A 19,668-nucleotide genomic window follows, 5' to 3' on the forward strand; every position below is an offset into this window, starting at 1 on the left:
TTTTGAAATCTTGGTTTGTGGGCAAAGGAAGGGTATCTGTTCTCATAAAATGTTGGGTAAAAAACCCCAGCTATTGAGGACTATGAGGAGTATTATGTAAAGGTCCTTTGAGAAAAATAATTAATTTTGTCCTGAAATTACTGCCTCGAATTTTAAATAAGAACAACTGTTTCTGTCAGCATTCAGTGACTTTTTTTGGTTAGTGTTTTTGTTGTTGTTTAGTGGTGTTTTTTTAATTCCTGTCTGGTACAAGTAAAGCTAAGAAAGGTCAGTGTATTCATGTATAGTTTCTGAGATGGATGGGGGATTAAAGCTTCCTAATTCTGAAAGTCCATAAACTATTTTGGATTTGAATAATGACGCTGTCAGTAACAAGACAGAAAACAGCATCTTTGAAACTCAAAAGTTTTTAATTAAAAAAGCAAGAGTTTAGAAATGCTCCTGTGCTGTGTTTTTGTAAGGTGGATTCTGTCTGAGCAAGACTGGAATTAGAGGTTACTTGCTGAGACTGATACATGTAAGACTTTTCAGTAGGTTTATTTCCTACTAATAATTTTGAAGTTACTTATGTTGCCTGTCTGTTGGTAATAAATCCAAGCTTAACTACCTTTTCGCTGACTATTTTTTTGCTGAAGGTTGCACTGCTCATGAGAGGAAGCAGGTTTTCAGCTGCGTTATTGCAGTTCCTGTATGACACAGCTCATTCACTGCACACTCGTGATGTTACTCGTGAAATTCCACCCCGAGATGGTGCTAGAGTTTCAGTTAACGCCATCCATGTATCTCTGTTCTGCCGAACTGTATCAGGACATTTTTAAGAATGAGCAAAAGAGACCACTTCATACGTATCTTTCTGCAGCAGTGAAACCAGACCTCCCAGACTCTTTCCTTCTCCGCCTATAGGCGGCCACTTCACCTCTGCTGTTCACAGCCCATGCTGAGACACTGTGCTGGGGTCTGATCTGAGCTCTCCAGGCATGTCCTGATGGGGTTCAGGCAATGGGCTCCATTTTTGAACTAACCAGGCTCTCAGAATCTACTAAATACCAGATGAAACAGTGTACATCGTGTTAAAGAATTAGTCTCGGTTTGAGTAATAATAAAATAATGACTTTTGAAGGAGTACTGCTCTGATATATTTGGCAAAGGCAAACAGCACCTTCCATCCCACAGTTCTAAGTGGTTACTGCTTGGAGTTGACACTGAAACATGATCGGTGAAATTTTGTAACAGTAATTTCTTTGAAATGCAGTCAGGTGTGGACATGCTGCTATTTGGGGCTTTTATTATTGGAACATGTATTTTATTATATGGAGCATTTGTTACATGTCTCTCTAGGACACACAGCATTGTTTAGGAAAGGATTTCAAACTTAATCAGGAGCTAAGAAGAATTTTAGACAAGATGTCTGTTTTGAAAAACAAAATGGAGCTAGGACTGCTCTCACTCCGCTTCTTCTGCAAGAAGGCACCGTGGAGTTTTATTATTTCCAAACAGTCTTTGTTTTTCTGTGAATAATAGAATAATTTAATTTGTATTGGTTTAAGAGAATTTGTATTGGCTCTGTATTATCAAATTCATTGGCTTCAAAAGTTTCCTTCTTTCTCCATTCATATACTAGGTAAGCTACGTGATATTAAATTTGGCAAACAATATTAGCCTGTGTTTTATAACTTCAGATACCATTTAGAAAGTTGAAGTGGATTTGTCTTGCCAAGGTAACCATCAGAGAGTAAAATAATTACAACAAATCAATTCCTTTTTCCTTATGACATTGTCATTTCAATAGATAATCTCAGTACCACATATTTTATTTGTCCGGTTAGTGAAGCCGCTAACCCGAGTGTAATAGTAACTTCAATGGAAGTTGACAAAAGTTTTAATTATTCCAATTTTTTTATAAGTTTTCTTGATACAGAAAAAGGATATCTAAAACTGGAGAAGTTCTTTGTGGCAGCCTAGTCTACACAGAAATTCATTCATAACCTTTTTTGAGCATCTTTTTCTCAGTTTACATCAAGCCAGCAAAAGCACATACTTCTCTTGTTTTTCTTGCATTCTTACGTTCTTTTTTTCTTGTATTTCTCCTATTATACAGATAATTTTGTCTTGGAGGCTGAAAGTAGGAGTTCGGTATGTTTGAAAGTTAGTTCACCTTGCATATGCTCCCGGTGATAATAAGAACAAAATGGGTCAAGGCAGTTCTCTCGCTAGCAGCTCCTCTGCTAAGTCTGGGACAGAAAGTTCACACATGCACATCTTGGAGGGAGAAGACAGCACAATCTTTCAGATATGCAACCATGGCCTTGAAGATGCCAGAGGTGTGGGCTACAGAGCTCTCCTGAATAATGACTTGTGTTTTGTCACAGAACAGTGTTACCAGATTATAATTTTTCCTTAATACACAAAAATAATTTTCACCCAAGAACCAGGGTGGGGCGTGTCATGAATTCTTATCATGTGCAGGCAGACTTGGATGATTATGGCAGAGTACCTACTGAGGAAATTTCAAGTGTCCCTTCCACATTTCACTTGATGCAGAAAATAACTTTTGTGTAATTGGTAGGAACACAGTTTTAAAAATTTATCCCATTTCATTGATAATACAGATAAGACACTTCAGCATCCGCAAGCTGAAGTACTGTGATTAAGTGAAATCTCACAGCAGCACTGCTTACAAGGATAAGAAGTCTTTTCTGGCTTTGAAGTCAGCATGTTTGTTTATCAGCAATGAATAATAATCAAGAATAGTTTCCAGAGAGGAATTATCCTTTCTTGGGGGCATAACTTTTATCTCAATGTAGTCTGCTACTGGAGAGAGTTAGAAGAACTAAGTTTTAAGTAACAGAAGTCTGATTAACTGCTCTAGTAACCTACATTTGGGGATAGCATGTTCATTTTAAGTTAGTTTGACCTGGTAGTTGACCTCTTTTATCGGGAATTAGTAAATAATGTGCTGTCATCTCTCTTTCTCTCAGAATGTGCAGTGCGAAGTAGTGAATTACAGCTCTGAAATCTGAGCCTGATTTACCTTTCCTAGTGCTGTTTTAGTACAGAAGACAGAACTAAGTTTCAGGAATGTATCTTTTATCTCCTTGTTGGAGAGCTATTGCTCTTGTATTGCTTGAGATTGGATTTTGTGATATTAAGTCAGTTTGTCTGCTTGGAAATCAATATTCTAAGGTTACACATCTATTGAAGATTATTTGGTTCAAGTATTGATTGATGAGAAGTTAATAAATAGAGAAGTTAATAAATAGATATCTTTTTTCTGACTGATCTGATGTCTTTGTTATAAATCATTATATATTCAAGTGCAAAGATGAGGATTTAATTCTGGTTTTACTACTGAAGGGTCAAAAAGATGGTGTACAAATACATACATTGAATGTTTCTTAGTGTCATGCACCTTATTATACTGGAGGAAAATCCTGTAATGCAAACTGGAACCTTATTTTATTCCTTTGTACTCCACCTGGACTGAACACCCTAGGGAGGCTGCTGTTTTGGAGGATTGATTGACTTATTCATTTAGTGATGATCTTGGGTTTAGGGATTTTTTTTCCTTTTTAATTTAGTCCTTTTTTGGTATTTCTCTCTCTTGAGTACCTCTTCTGAGAGTACTTGTAACCAGATGAATTATACTGCATCAGAGTGTTAGAAAATGAAAACCTAGACTTCTATCTAGCTCTCATCATCCTACAAAATTTAGAAATAGATGTGTGGTTGCAGTGAATCACATTTTGTGCCTCATTCAGTTCACGTGGCTTAACAGCTGATTCCTATAGACCAGCCACCTAATCCCGCTCTTGGTGACAGGCTGCACGCCAAGCAAACAGAGCTGGTACACTGCAGTCTGAGGACCATCCCTGTCTGCAGAGTCCTGGGAGCTGATAAAAGAATTATTTGAAACTGTGAATATTGATTGACTTCAATTTCTAGGTTGTTTGAACTTGTGTTCTGTGAAAGGAGCATCTGTATTCTGCTCTAGCTGCTCCTGCCTCAGCTGGGGTTTGGACTAGATGATCTCCAGAGGATCTTCCCAACCTGTATAATTCTGCATGGCTGGGGAAATGAGATGAGGATTTGTTTTAAAAGCGTAAGATACAAAGTTCTCAAAAAATTAAAAGCAAACAAGTGATTGTTTTCATTTTTAAAGTAAAAGTAAGTGGAATTATCTTGTCTTCTCAAAATCTTGAAGAGGAGCAAGGACCTTTTCTTGTACCTTACAGGGCTGAAGCAAAAAGTCATATTTAGTAAATCTTCGCCATACACAGTCCAGAGCTTCAGGAGGAAAACTCTTAAGTTAGGCTAGAAGCAAAAAAACCAAAGAACTCCCCCCCCAAACCAAAACTGAACCAAAACCACAAAAAAACCCCAAAGCTTCCATTTGAGTTGAATAATCTGATGGAATTTTTCAGTTTGTGTATACCTATTTCTGGTATGTCAGATGTGGAAAGCTCATTCTAAATACTGGCCATCACAACTTTGTTTTCCCTTTTTAATCCAGAATTTCTGGCTATTACATGTGTGAAGCTCTGCAGAACAAAGTATTCATTTGCATGGCATTTTTTGGATGGAAGTACAAGAGCCATAACCTGACATCGTTACTGGGTGACGGGAAGGGGTGAAAGCTCAGTGAGAATGAAAATTTTTGCTGACTAATGCTATCATCAGTTCCATAGAATAACTATGTGAAATAATAGTGCTGCATGAACATTTGTGAGCAAATTCAGGAAAAACTTGTTAAATCTCCTGGGCGTTAACTGTGCGGTGCTGGTTTGCAACATTAAGCAGTAACCTATTAGCAGAGATGTATGTCAGGAAGAATTAAGGTGATTCGCTAAGAGTCTGGGAGGAGCTGATGTTTCACAGCTTCCTACTAAAAACCCTCAGAACATAGAAGCCAGTGCCCACTGTTAACACAGGCAGCAGTTTTCAGTGGATTTGGATTTGGTGTACGTAAAATATTGTCTTGTTTTCATGGTTCACAATTAATTAAACTGATTATTTTAAGTTTATAAAAATATGTCAGAAGTAACTAAATTTATAGATTTAGTATCTTCCGGGAACATTTTCTCCAGCTCTACAGGGTGTGACTGGTATGTACAAAAGCAGTCGGGTTGCTTTAAGCTAATGAGTTACCACTTGTCATCTCTGACTGCTCTGCTTCCAAATTAGAGCATGTTAAAAAGGTCTTTGGTTTAAGATTTGACATTACAAATATATACATGTGTGTATGTAAAAAACCAAACCAAAACGACCAAAACACCCAAAACAAAACAAAAAACCCCACAAAACCACAAACCAAAGAACCACAAAAACCTTCAGAGAAAACATTTTTACGTAAATATACACATATATGCATATTTGCCCATACGTATATATATTTAATGTACATATATTTTAACAAGTGTGACTTTTGTTGGTTTTTTCAATTGCCCTCATTCCTCATTATGCAGAACTGCATTAATTTGGCCCTGAATAGTCATGCTGGTCAGTGAGCAAGAGGCTGGCTATTGGAGTCCTATAGCTGCAGCAGTCAGATTGGCTGCTCTTGTTCACGCTGGATGAGTTCAGGAGCTTATTTTATCTGTTAGCACGGTCACTCCTATGCCAGTAACATAACACCTCTCCTTTATGTAATCCTTCCCTTGCTTCAGCCAGCTGATGAAAAGCCAAAAAGAACAACTTTTGATGGAACTGTGGATGTAAGTTAAAGCAGGGGAAAGAAATAGAAATATGTTGGAAACAGTAGGTCAGAATAAAATGTGTGTGGTGTGGAGGAAGTTCTGTTATGCAAAATGAAAAATATGAACTAAAAAAAAGATGTGCTGCCCCGTGAGAGAAAATGATTAGAAATCTGGATCAGTAGTTTAAATAATTTTATAGATCATCACGAGATTTAAGCCTTTCATGTTGCAATTACAGAAGCAGTCATAACTAGGCACTAAGACTTCTATGTTGAAAAACGTTTTTAAGGTACCCCTGTATTTGTACTATTTGGGGACTGTCTTTAAGTTTGAGCATAAAGCTCTTCAGGCCGATCATCCAGTGTTGTTAACTGTGTCCTATTGAACCAAGGCAATGCCTGGAATGTTGTCTTGCTTTCTGACAGTGAGGTTGCTGCAACTACAGTGCATTAGCTTAAAGAATGAAGAAATAGAGTAACTAAATCTCATATTTAGAGAACAGCACTGTCATGTATCAGATAATTGCTGGGGCATTAGTTACATTAAGTGTGCAGCTTGCGTGTGTATACTGCAGTAAGAGATGGAGCAAGTGGTCTCTGGAGCTTTGGAGTTCTGCACAGTGGCTTCCCCCCCACCCTTTTATTTTCAAGCCAGCGCTGGCTCCATCAGCGTGCCGTGCCGGACAGCGTGCAGCCTGTCAGCTGACTGGCGTATTAGTTTCATGGTACGCGAGGAAATGAAGCATTTGAGTCCAAAAGTTTTCACTTCTTCGGTGTAATGGTGAGCATATTGTTGCCGGTTGGGGGATTTTTTTTGACATGCTGTTATAATTAAGTTAAGGAAGTGAATCTGTATTCCTTAGATTTGGAGTATTTGTTACAGGTGTCCATTGGATTAAACAGTTTGAGGAGCTAAGCGAAAACAAGGGCAGCTCCTCCTCTGTTGCCCTTTTGGGAGGAGGAAGGGGGAGTCAGGAGCGGTATAGGCATGAAGTGACATTTCTTACAGCTACATAGGTTTGTCCATATTACTGTGCTGCTTACTTCTTTCTAAACAATTTAATTTATGTTGGTAAATGTACTAATATAGAAAATGCCTTCTGGAGTTTAATATTGCTAAGTCATCCTCAGTTAAGTATGTGGCATAAACGTTTATATTTAGCACTTCAGTGCAGCAATGCAGTTAGGAGTAGAAAATTGCTTTCTCACTTGACTGCAAATAATTAAAATTCAGAAGTTAGCATATAAGTCATTGTTACAGTATATGATTATTCAAGTGTGTGTTTCTGAAAGAGAATTAAACAAGCTAATCTCACTGTATAAATTAGTATTCACTTTTCCATAATATTTTCTTGTGCTTTAGCAACATATATTCATGTTTCTCTGCAATTTCTAGTCAGTAATGAGAAGAGAGGAAAAACTCTTAGATCTTGGAAAGTGAAAAGTTGATACAACCACAGTGACACAGCAAATCAAACTCCGTTTTAATGCATTTCTGTAACTTGATATTTGATCTGCATTACCTTTGGACAGATTGCATATTCCATGACTACGTGCACACAAGATCATGTCAAATTCAGAAGGAGAGATAGTTTGTAGGAGGTTTGTGTAAGTCTCCGAATCACTGGGTATGATGGAGACAAGATGCTGGAGTTGTTCCTGAGGGAGCAGTGCACAGGACACAAGAAGGTGCACAGTTCCCCTCCTCACCATTCCCAGCTGTATGGGAACGTGCAGGGGACTTCTTGCACCCTTCTCACTTGTTTTGGGTTGCTGTGTGTAGCTGCGATTGCAGCCTGTGTTTGCAGATATGGAAGGTGCAAAGTATAATCTTCAAACATGATCCATGAGCATCTAAATACCAAGAATGTGAATACCTACACAGTACCTACCTCGCCCAGTTCTCCTTCCAAAAGGAATGGTTGTTTCAGGCTGTAGGTTGATATTGAGTATTTTGGTGCCTGGAATTCAGCTTTTATTCTGTTAGAGCAGCACAGGGTTTTTTCCTATGGGCAGTTGGTAGTATGTTTTATCATTTTATGTGTGTGTTTACTTTTCACTATTTTACTGTTCTGGTGCTGTTGCTTTATCTAGAACTGCTTGCAAGTCTAGGCAGATAGTAATAAAAGCAGAAGCGTGTGAGAATACCACTGAAATGGGATTTAAAAGGAAGCTCCAGTGTATGGAAGGTTCATGTGGAGGAGTAAAGAAGGGAAATAAAAGCTTACAGGGAAGATGAATAAGCTGTTTATTTTTTACTCTGCTCTTCTGAGCAAACCACGCAATGTCTTAAAAGAAAAAAAACCTGGGTGTTGTAAACTGGCAAAACTTATGGGATGAGTTTTGCATGAAGATCCTGTGGAAGCCTTTCCTGCCTCTCTACCACCTGTACGTATGTGTCTTCATACTGTTCTCCTTTTCACCTTCACTCCTGACTTTCTGTATCCTTCTACCCTTTCTCACTGCTATAAATTGTGCAACCAGAAGGGTCAGGCTTCGCTTTTTAAAATGCATCTTAGTGATCAGTTGCTTCTTGAACTTTTATCCTGAGACTTGGCTAAATCCAAAGTCATATAATGCAGTCAATGTGACAGCGTGTAGTTTGCAAAACCTTGGATACGCAATAATGCTGGTGATGTGGGGTTTGAAACCTCTGTGTGAATGTATCTATGTGTTCTGTGGATTCATTTTGACCTCTAATTAATGTATTTATAGGAATGGATTTATACCTAGTAATAATTTTTATTGCTTTTTAATGTGTAGTTACCATGCAAAAAGAAAAATATCTGTCTGCCAAGGTACTGTATTGATGTCTTTCTATAAAATGAATTCTTTTTTAGTAAGTTTTGTTTTCTTTTTTCTTTTTTATCCTTCTCCTCCCCCCTGCACCCCTGTTTTGTTGTTGTGCAGAGCTCTGGGATTGAAACATTAGTGGAGGAGCTTTGCTCCAGACTGAAAGACCTTCAGAGTAAGCAAGGTGAGGAATAAATCTTAAAACTTTTGAGGCCATATATTGTGTTTATCAACTGTAACATTCTGAGTCGTGGGGGTGAGGAGGCAGGCTGTTAATTCAGTAACTTTTAATACAGGCCATGCAATTTTAAAATACGTTTGAATAATTTCCTTGACATAGTTGGGAAATTCTGTATTGGTACGCTTTATTTACCTAGGAAATAGCCATTCACAAATGGAGTTTTCCTCAAGAAAACGTATAACTGTTCATATCCAGCTGTGCATGCTTTTTTAGTAAATATTCCATATTCAGCATCCCCAAAAGAAGTCAAAATAAAGTAGGCTTGTTTCTGTTGCTTTAGTATGCTGATACGTGCAAAGAATAGATTGGCCTCAAAATTGTTATATATTCCTATTCCTGTGAGAAGCATCCAAGTAGTCGTGCCAGAGGCTTAAAATTTCTAGGCTTTAGGGGAATGATAATGGGGAAACTTCTATTCTCAAGCTTGGGACCTGGAGCAGAAGATAAATTGTGGTGTCTCCAGTGAAAGTTGATCGCACATAAATGTTTGTTCAGGCACATAGCAACAGCCTTTGACGCTTACAGTAAAATGAATATGTTTATGGTATAGTATAAATAGCAATAAATAAAGGATAAGTATTTATCTGCTTAAAGCATGATTTTAGCTGTTTTGATTCCCTTTCTCTGTTTGTTTTTTAAACAGTAATTATTTGTCAGCTCTTAGTATTACATAGTGCTATGCTGTGACACTTTCTTGCTGAGCCAAAATGATGCTGACCATTTATTTTTTAAAAAAAGGTAAAACTAGTGTGTATCTGACTGCATTTTTTTGGTATTTTACCGATTTTAGTACAGCAGATTAGAAATATTTAGAGCCATCTCTCACACAGGAAATAGGCATTTACATCCACCCAAAGCACAGCAGCTACTGCACAGGTACTTTCTTTTGACACAACCATTTCTTTAGTTAAATAGTTCATTTTTAAAAATCTCTTTACTATATCTAGCAATGTAGAAAGGAGGTAAAGATTTGAATATGAAAGAGCTACAAATTTGATAGAAAGTCTCCTAGTGGGGGCATTGCTAACCATGGAATTGCATGTAGCTGCTAGCCAGGCTCTTTTGGTGAAATTTGTAGGGCTTAACAACACAAATGTGGAAAACTTGCTCTTGGGTGATGATTTGTAATTTCTTTATGTATCGAAATCATACTACACAAACTGTTCTATTATTTACGGTGTTTTATGGAAATTTACTGCTATTACAGGTATACATCCTGATGCTTTTTGTTAAATACTGTAATAAAATACACTGGCTTTTTGAATTTTTCCATTAAGCATTTGGAATTTTCTTCCAAAACAGAGGAGAAGATTCACAAAAAATTAGAAGGCTCTTTGTCTCCTGAGACTGATTTATCTCCCACAGCAAAGGATCAAGTAGAAATGTATGCAATTTTTTATTATTCTTATTCTTATTATCTGAGATGCTTTTCTCTTTTCTCCTTTTGCTCACATACTTTAAAACAGTGAAGTTAACCTTTTCTAGACAATCAAACTATGTAGAACTTAAGAGATAATTTCTCATTTCATAAAAAAGAATTTAAAAACCCTGAAAACCAGGACTGAACTGACCGAAATTCAGGACTTCCTCATTGATACTCTAAATCAAACATCATGTTTAAGAAGACTCTAGTGAATTGCTACATTATCTGATAAATCTGGAGTCAGACCTTTACTGTTTTAAGCATCCACAATTTCTGTCTGCAGTGAAGTTTAGTACTCCCTAAAAGTGGGGTTGTTTTACTTGGCAGTATATTTTAAAACATATATGAGTATAAGCACTTTTAAAGCTTCTCTTCATCTCCCCTTTGTTATTGTTCAAATAAACAGTAAAATGAGTGGCATGTGTGTATGTAGAACAAGCTAGCTTTTGTGGCAATTAGTTTGGTAGTGTTTTGATGTGTTTTTAGTAATACTTTCTAATGTTAATGTCTGTCTGAAGTTCTGTGACCTGAATGTCACCTTTTGTTTTGCTTTCAGGTATTATGAAGCATTTCCTCCTCTTTCTGAAAAGCCAGTTTGCCTGCAGGAAATTATGACTGTATGGAATAAATCCAAATTATGCTCTTACTCTAGCTCCTCATCTTCATCCACTGTTCCACCAACTAGCACGGATACATCTTCTCCAAAGGACTGCAATAGTGAAAGTGAAGTAACTAAAGACAGAAGTAGTAAAGTATCTGGCACTGTACAGGAAAGAACCCAGCAGAAGAAAAGTAAAAATGAGAAAGAAAACAAGTTTAGTAACAGCACTGTTGAAGAGAAGCCTGTTCTGTACAAAAAGCAAGTCCGGCATAAGTCTGAGGGGAAGATGCGTCCTCGCTCCTGGTCATCTGGATCCAGTGAGGCTGGCTCAAGTTCTAGCGGTAATCAAGGTGAATACAAGGCATCGATGAAATGTATTAAAGTAAGACACAAAACAAGAGAGGTTCGAAATAAAAAAGGGCGTAACGGGCAAAGCAGGCTTTCAGTGAAATCTGGTGAAAAGGCCGATAGAAAAGTCCACAGCGGAAGCAGTAGCAGCAGTAGCAGCGGGTCCATCAAACAGCTGTGCAAAAGAGGTAAAAGGCCATTAAAAGAAATTGGAAGAAAAGAAGCTGGTGGTAGCGATGGAAAAGATTTGTATTTAGACAGCAGAAATGAAAAGGAATATAAAGAAGAACCCTTGTGGTATACTGAGCCGATTACAGAGTACTTTGTTCCTCTTAGCAGAAAAAGCAAGCTGGAGACTACGTACCGCAACAGAGAAGATATATGTGACGTAACATCAGAGGCTGTAGAAGAGTTGTCTGAATCAGTACATGGTCTTTGTATTAGCAACAATAATATTCATAAAACATACCTCGCAGCAGGTACTTTCATCGATGGTCACTTTGTAGAAATGCCTGCAGTTATAAATGAGGATATTGACCTCGCTGGGACCTCAATATGTTCTCAACCAGAGGACGACAAATATTTAGATGATGTTCATCTGTCAGAACTAACGCACTTCTATGAAGTGGATATTGATCAATCCATGTTGGATCCTGGTGCCTCAGATACGATGCAAGGGGAAAGTCGGATTTTAAATATGATTCGACAAAAGAGTAAAGAAAAAACGGATTTTGAGGCAGAATGTTGCATAGTGTTAGATGGAATGGAGTTGCAAGGGGAAAGTGCAATATGGACAGATTCGACCAGCTCTGTTGGTGCTGAAGGGTGGTTCTTGCAAGACCTTAGTAATTTAGCTCAATTCTGGGAGTGCTGTTCATCTTCTAGTTCTGGTGATGCAGATGGGGAAAGTTTTGGAGGAGATTCTCCAATCAGATTCTCCCCCATCTTAGACAGCACAGTGCTTAATTCACACATGCTTGCTGGCAATCAAGAGCTCTTTTCAGATATTAATGAAGGGTCTGGTATAAACTCTTGTTTTTCAGTGTTTGAAGTGCAATGCAGTAACTCTGTTTTACCATTTTCATTTGAAACACTCAACTTGGGAAATGAAAATGCAGATTCTAGTAGCACTGCTAATATTCTTGGGAAAACACAGTCTAGATTGCTAATATGGACCAAAAATAGTGCCTTTGATGAAAATGAACACTGTTCCAATCTTTCAACAAGAACCTGTAGTCCATGGTCACACTCGGAAGAAACGCGTTCAGACAACGAGACTTTAAATATTCCATATGAAGAATCCACGCAATTTAATGCAGAAGATATGAATTATGTAGTTCCTAGAGTGTCTTCGAGTTATGTAGATGAAGAAATTATAGATTTTTTGCCAGAAGAAACCTGCCAGCAACAAGCTAGAACTTTAGGAGAAATGCCCACTTTGGTTTTCAAAAAAAAATCTAAGCTAGAATCTGTCTGTGGTATTCAGCTAGAACAAAAAGCAGAAAGTAAAGACTATGAACCTACACAAGGGTGTAGTGAAAGCAGTCCACATGGAGATGGCTACAGCTCAGGGGTTATTAAAGATATTTGGACAAATATGACAGACAGAAATTCTGCTGCGATGGTAGAAATAGAAGGAATAGAAGATGAATTGTTTTCAACTGATGTAAATAACTATTGCTGCTGTTTGGATACAGAAGCAAAAGTTGAAACCCTCCAGGAGCCCAATAAAGCAGTGCAGAGATCAGAGTATCATCTTTGGGAAGGTCAGAAGGAGAATTTAGAGAAGAGAGCCTTTGTCTCAAATGATTTATCAAAAGTAGACGGTGGTGACTATACTACACCATCAAAACCTTGGGATGTTAACCAGGATAAAGAAAACTCATTTATACTTGGTGGTGTGTATGGGGAGCTCAAAACATTTAACAGTGATGGAGAATGGGCAGTGGTGCCACCCAGTCACTCAAAAGGGAGCTTATTACAATGTGCAGCTTCTGATGTAGTGACGATAGCTGGTACAGATGTTTTTATGACTCCAGGTAACAGCTTTGCCCCTGGTCATAGGCAATTATGGAGGCCATTTGTATCATTTGAACAGAACGAGCAATCAAAGAGTGGAGATAATGGATTAAATAAGGGTTTTTCTTTTATCTTCCATGAAGACTTACTGGGAGCTTGTGGGAACTTTCAAGTTGAAGAACCAGGGCTTGAATACTCATTCTCTTCCTTTGACCTGAACAATCCATTTTCACAAGTTCTTCACGTAGAGTGTTCGTTTGAGCCAGAAGGAATTGCATCTTTCAGCCCTAGTTTTAAACCTAAGTCAATTCTGTGCTCTGATTCAGACAGTGAGGCTTTACACCCCAGGATATGTGGTGTTGATCGAACGCAGTACAGGGCTATACGGATTTCTCCGAGGACTCACTTTCGCCCGATTTCTGCATCTGAACTTTCTCCAGGTGGTGGAAGTGAGTCAGAATTTGAGTCAGAAAAAGATGAGGGAGGTATTCCTGTCCCTCCTCAAGTAGATGTGTTTGAGGATCCACAAGCAGATCTCAAACCTCTGGAAGAAGATGCAGAAAAAGAAGGGCATTATTATGGAAAATCAGAGCTCGAATCTGGAAAATTCCTTCCCAGATTAAAAAAGTCTGGAATGGAGAAGAGTGCGCAAACATCCTTGGATTCCCAAGAAGAGTCGGCTGGGATGTTGCCAGTAGGAAACCAAGACCCCTGCGTAGAATGCAGTATGAAAGAATCTCTAGATGGGAGGGCGATGGAGAGCTCCAAAGTAAACTGCAGAATAGTGGAGCCCCGTGAGGAGACTGGCAGGTTCTGCAGTTGTAAAGCAGGGTGTCATTTCCCCACGTACGAGGATAATCCTGTTTCTTCAGGAGAGCTTGAAGAGGTATGTGGATATATAAAATTCAGGAATTTGCAGCTGGCAGCTGATAACCAGCGATTTGTCATGTGACAGTTCAGTTTAATGTTGTAATTATTTAGCTCTCTAGAAAATGCAGTTTTGTAGAAAAACTGGAGGTTCCACCTGAACATAAGGAAAAGGTTTTTTACTGTAAGAATGACCTGGCACTGGCACAGGTTGCTCAGGAAGGTTGCAGAGTCTCCATCCTTGGAGATACTCGAAAGCCACCTGGACATGGTGCTGGGCAACCTGCTCTAGGTGGCCCTGTGTGAGCAGGGGGAGTTGGACATGGTGACCTCCGGAGCTCCCTTTGAACCTCGGTCATTCTGTGATTCTGTGAAAAATGAACCATCTTCAGGCATTACGGTGTTATCTTGCATACCTTTAGAATTATATGCATGTGTACAATCATGTGACTTTAAAATTTGTTTACCTTAGGTTTTTAGCTTACCTGATTTACATATAATACGTTAAAATGTGCATAGAGTTTGAGTATTGAGATATTACTGATTTTGATTGAAACCTGTTTTTGAAAATTTTGAAGAGGAAGATCTGAAGTCAGTCTTTGCAATATGAATTATAGTTACTTCCAAGTAGAAGAATTTGGAGTTGAATTATTGGATGGAAACTTCAGGAAAGATTTTCTGGAAATTAAAGTGTTTTCTTGTCAGCATAAACATAAAAAGAAATGAAACATGGATGCAAAGTATCCCTCACTACCACAGTACTGTAAGGAGATCTAACTGTAACTATGGCTTATGCTCAAGTTTTCTTTCAGGTAATTGTTGCCATATGTTAAGTAATGATCAAAACCAAAACTCCCTTCCAGCCAAAAATATCTTTTTTTTTTTCCCTTTTTTTTTTTTCCTGTGAGCTCCCTCTGGTCTTGAGGAGAAATATTTGACCAGCAAAATAATTCAGTTGTGTGTGGCCAGCCCAGAGATACTGTCTGGGTAGCTGTAAGTTGCATCTTACATTTTTTTCTTTCCCCTCTCTTCAGCTTCCTCTTTCACTTACTCAGCAGTTGTAGTATCTACATCAGGAGGGATTTTTTTAATTTTCAGGTGTAGAGTTGCACCCAGCTTGTGTTGTGTGATTGTACACTCTACTAATTCATGTATGGGAAAGCGAACCTTTTACTTACTAAAACTAAAGTTAACATTTTGTTGAACAAAATCAGAGTTTCTTATTTTCCTTCTTCCTCATTGGTTTCTCCTCTCATCTTCCTTTAAATTAATTGCTATTGCAGCTTCTTTTCCCAGTGTCAGTAAGCTGATGTCTGCTGCTTGCACAAGAGAATCAAATTTGTGACTTTTTCCAGGCCCTTTCCTAGACATCTTGGTTCCTGCTGCTCTGTTAAGTTAACGGAGATAAAGCAGCTCCAGAAACCTTTTCTGGAGTCTGGGATGTTTCTGTGTTTGTGCCAGGTCTTGCAAAAAGAGTCACCAAAAAAAAAATAAATTCAGACTGTAAGTCAGAACAAGCTCTGGAATTACCTCTTACCAGGAGTAAGCAGAATCTTAACTTCATCATGCAGTAGGACATAGGGAATGAACAGATGGTAAAATACAGTTATTTGCGACAGCAGGAGTCTAACGTTCCTTCCAGCCCTTTCCACATCTCCTTTCTGGATGCATAGTCCTCCGTGAGGATGTTTATTCTCATCTTTTCTTCAACCTCTTACCCATTCACAAAAGCAGTAAATGGCTGTTATAAGATAAATTTACAGTGATCCCATAGTTTTGGAACCTTTGAGGCTTGAAGAAAAACTTTGGTACTGAATAGTCCTCAGAAAGCTGTGATATTTTATTTTCTTTTAAGTTCCTTGGTGCAAGAGGAAAACTAACTGCTTCCCTTGCTCCGGTCGCATGATTTTGTAGGCATTCTCATAGCTTCAAAATTAGGAGCCACTGAGAAGTACAAGGGACCAACAACCATCTCAGCAGTCCAGACTCCAATTTCCTTTGTGGTGAAGCTCTTTCTAGGGGGCTTGAGGAGCCTGAGTGCAGCCTAAACTCAGGACAGGATTAAGCGGCCCTCCAGTATGCAGCACGTCGTAAGAGGATGCATGCACACTCTGGGCTCTTCTAAAAGCCATTGGTGTGCATCTGAAGATAGTCGGCTTTTTATCTTAAGAACATTTATCTAAATTTATCATTGTAGTTAAGTCTACCTGTAGAAGAAGTTTTTTAAGCATTAAAACAATTCTGATATGCTGGTTAGGAAGTAACCTGTTAATCAGTAAAGACGATGGCTGTATTGTGTGCTGGAACGGTGCAAATGTCATGAAGTGTGTCTTCTGTGTGCGGGCTTCTTTCTTCTTAAGACTGATATGATTTATTTTTATGAGCATTAAACAAAATCAATATAAAATATCTAGAATGAGAATGGTTTAGGAGAAACATTTTGTTGTGGACCCCCCCACGTGTACATGTATGGGGAAAAGGTGTTTTCACTTGAGCAGAGGCTATGGAATTGCCTAATTAGTATAGATCAACATTTGTAAAGGATTTTTTTTTAAAAATGAAACTTCTGTGCTTCCTTTTATTGACTTATGACAAAAATTAAAGTTATTGTTTAACTCGCTGATATCTAACATAAAGTTTGGGTTTGTTCTGGGGCACAATATTTTTGCATAAATAACGGCTGTGAGAATACTAATGTAGACCAGAGTGTAATAGTAAAACATTGTTTTGCATCACATAAACCTGAATTATATATGTGTCGTGCAAACACGTCTCTCAATACCTCCTACTTGTAAGACTGTAGGAGAGTCTGCTCCTGCTTCCTCCCTCTTACCTTCTACAGCAGAGCAATTCTGCAACAAGTGCAGTGTATTTTGCAGCTGGAATTTGCTGACAGCTCCCGTAGAAGTTCTTCAGAAGTGAATGATGATGATATACCAAGCTTTAAGATTAAAGAAAAATAAAACAAACAAACCACAAAAACCCTACCCTCACCCAACAACAGCAAAAAACTGCCACAAAAATTACCCCGAAATACAGTCCTTTTTCTTCCAAGTAAATATTTTTATGTTTGACAATGCTGAATCTCTTACTGACAATTTTTCTATGGACTCTGATCTAGTAGATGTGCCCTAAGGATGCTTATACTATTGAGCCCTTGACATAAAGAGACGTAGGGGGTTTGTTGGGATCGGTACCAAACTTTTGAGGTCTGAGGGTGCCTGGGACAATGCATTTGGGGTTGAGGAAATTTTACTGACAAAAACTTGAAGTGTTTATCGGTCTCCTGACTTTATTGGCCTGATAGATTGGGTGAGGTGCTTTGCAGGGCTGGAGAAATGCCATGTAAGTGTGTAACTCCTTTAGGAAGGGCTGGCAAGAGAGGAAGGGAAGGGGGTGCCTTAAATACATTGGTTCTGAGATCAAATGCGTAGGAGACAACCTGTCATAAACCTAGGTAGTGGTGAGAGGGAGACAAAATTCAGGGGGATCTGCTTTATGCCTTAAAATCAGGAGAATCAAGGGGGAAAAACATGCGAGAGTACATAGAGTTGTCCACATTTCGTAAAAGAGAGAATTTTAGGGCTAGCTAGAAAGGATTGGTTTAGGTAGTTATTGATATGTGCAGATGATAAAAATACCTGCAGAGACTCGGAGCTCTAACTTTCTAATTAATAAGATAGTAATTTGCTGAGATTTTGAAGGATGAAAGTATCTTGTATGAGAGAGACCTTAAAAAGATAAAGTTCACAAGAACTGTATAAAAATAATGAGGAAAAAAACAAGGTTTAAAGTAAGCCAATAAAAATAAAGATTTGGTACACCTGAAAGTCCTAGAAGTAAATCAGAAACAGAAAAATGACCAAAGGGTATTTCTGAGAGACAGAACTAACAAGCTTGGGAAGATAGGAAAAGATAATGTCAAAAAGGTATTGTTTTGTGTCTTTTTTGTAATTGTTTGAATTTTTGTTACCAGTGACTCTCTAAAATTCCCTGAATAAATGTTTTAAACTGTAAGTAGCACGGATGCATGAGAAACTGATAAAGTTTCTAAGTACTGGTTTGGCAAAAAGCACTCTCGAAGTCGCAGTCTCAAAAAAGCAGTCAGTGGCTTACTAGAGGACAAGGGGGATGATGAATTTTTGTGGTCTGGGGCGTACATGTTTATGAAAATCCCTGATACTGAACTAGGAAAGTCTGCAGTTACAGTGGGAGATAGGATTAGAATCAAAAGGTTGTTAAATTGGAGAAATGATCTGAAAAGTAAAATGCAATCCAGCAGGGACAAATACAGACTTCTAAAGAAAATAATAATCTTCATCATAACACAGTGGGAGGAGAGACAGGCAGGGAAATGATGTGAAACAGAAAAGCATCCTCAAGTAGATCATGAGCTGAGCATAAATCAGCAATGACACACTGCAAAAAACAGCAGCACTGTGATACATAAATAGGAAAGCCCTTCTGTAAGAGGAGAAGTAATTGCTCTGTAGCTGAAACTGGAAAGCCTTCTTTAGTACTGGGCTCAGCTCCTATTACCTTCTATCAAGAAAGATGTCCTGAGGACAGCAGCATAAAGATCACTGCTTTTGAAAACAGAGTGAAGGAACTGGGGTGGTTTTACCTCAGAAGAAAGGAAACTTGAAGACAAAGCCAGTAATTTTGCAGAACCCATGTTCATAGGTACAGGAGATAAGGAGAAAGCTGTGCTTGTCCTGTAGGCTCTGGTAAGCACAAAGGAAGTGGATGTGATGACCTTAAACCACAGCAAGGGAAACTGAAGAAATAGAATTCTAACCAGGAGATGAGCTTACTGCAAGGCTTAATTATTTCTAGAGAAGCAGTGGAAATCCTGTCTTGAAGAGGTTTATAGGGTAGGAATAGTGTATTGTAGCTGATTCTGGCTTTGTACAGGAGTAGAGACCAGATGATCTCATAGGGTCCCTTACAGATACATTTTCATTTAAATGTGAGAATTAGGTGACTGCCAAATAGGTTTTAAGAATGTAAAGTCTAGACTCTGCTCCATTTGTTCATTTGTGAGTAGCTTCTTGAGCCAGGTGCATCTTCCCTGGGTAGCTGATGAACTGCAATTAAGATCTGATCCTTTGGATGGGAGTCAGTGGGTTCATTGCTGCTTTGACTTTAAAGTTATTAATGTGTGTGTTGAATTCTTTCTGATAGGGTCTGCAGACCAGGTTCAAGGAAACTTGTAGCTTAATGTGACTTTCATACTTTTTCTGTCAGTCATATAACACTTCAGATAACACTCAAATCATAATGGGGCTTTGGTGCTTATTCTGTTCAGATTCTGAAAGACACTTCTCGCTGCCTTGGTCCTTGTAAGGATGCATTCTGAAGGAGTAGAAATAGTCAATGCTGGTGTTTCCAAATTACTATCTAAAGTCCCAATAGTTTGTCTTGTAAGGCATACCAGTGTAGATGAAAAATAATAGCTATTTACATGAATAGCTGGAAAATTTAATAGAACTTTTCATAAAATACTGGAAGTGTCCTTTTTTTCCTAAGACCTTCAGGCAGATGGTCCTTAAAGTGTAGACACCACTTTTCTGCTTTGCACAAATTTTGCTTGAAGAATAAAGTTCTGACCAATCTAACTTTTCTAATCAGCATCTGACTAATCTGTCGTATGAACCTGCTGTGGACTTTTGTCTGTAACTGTA

At 38.3% G+C, this 19,668-nt stretch overlaps 1 protein-coding gene across 1 annotated transcript in view; it reads left to right on the top strand.

The window, feature by feature from the left end:
• The window catches only part of KIAA0232 (KIAA0232 ortholog), a 47,929-nt gene that overhangs the window by 20,578 nt on the left and 7,683 nt on the right, over positions 1–19,668 (top strand). The window contains 3 exon segments of the mRNA XM_010190486.1: positions 8,603–8,669; positions 10,029–10,110; positions 10,706–14,007. Of these exon segments, the coding sequence (XP_010188788.1) occupies positions 8,603–8,669; positions 10,029–10,110; positions 10,706–14,007 (3,451 nt within the window).

Source organism: Mesitornis unicolor, unplaced genomic scaffold (genome assembly GCF_000695765.1).
Source record: "Mesitornis unicolor isolate BGI_N332 unplaced genomic scaffold, ASM69576v1 scaffold15168, whole genome shotgun sequence".
Classification (NCBI taxonomy): domain Eukaryota; kingdom Metazoa; phylum Chordata; class Aves; order Mesitornithiformes; family Mesitornithidae; genus Mesitornis; species Mesitornis unicolor.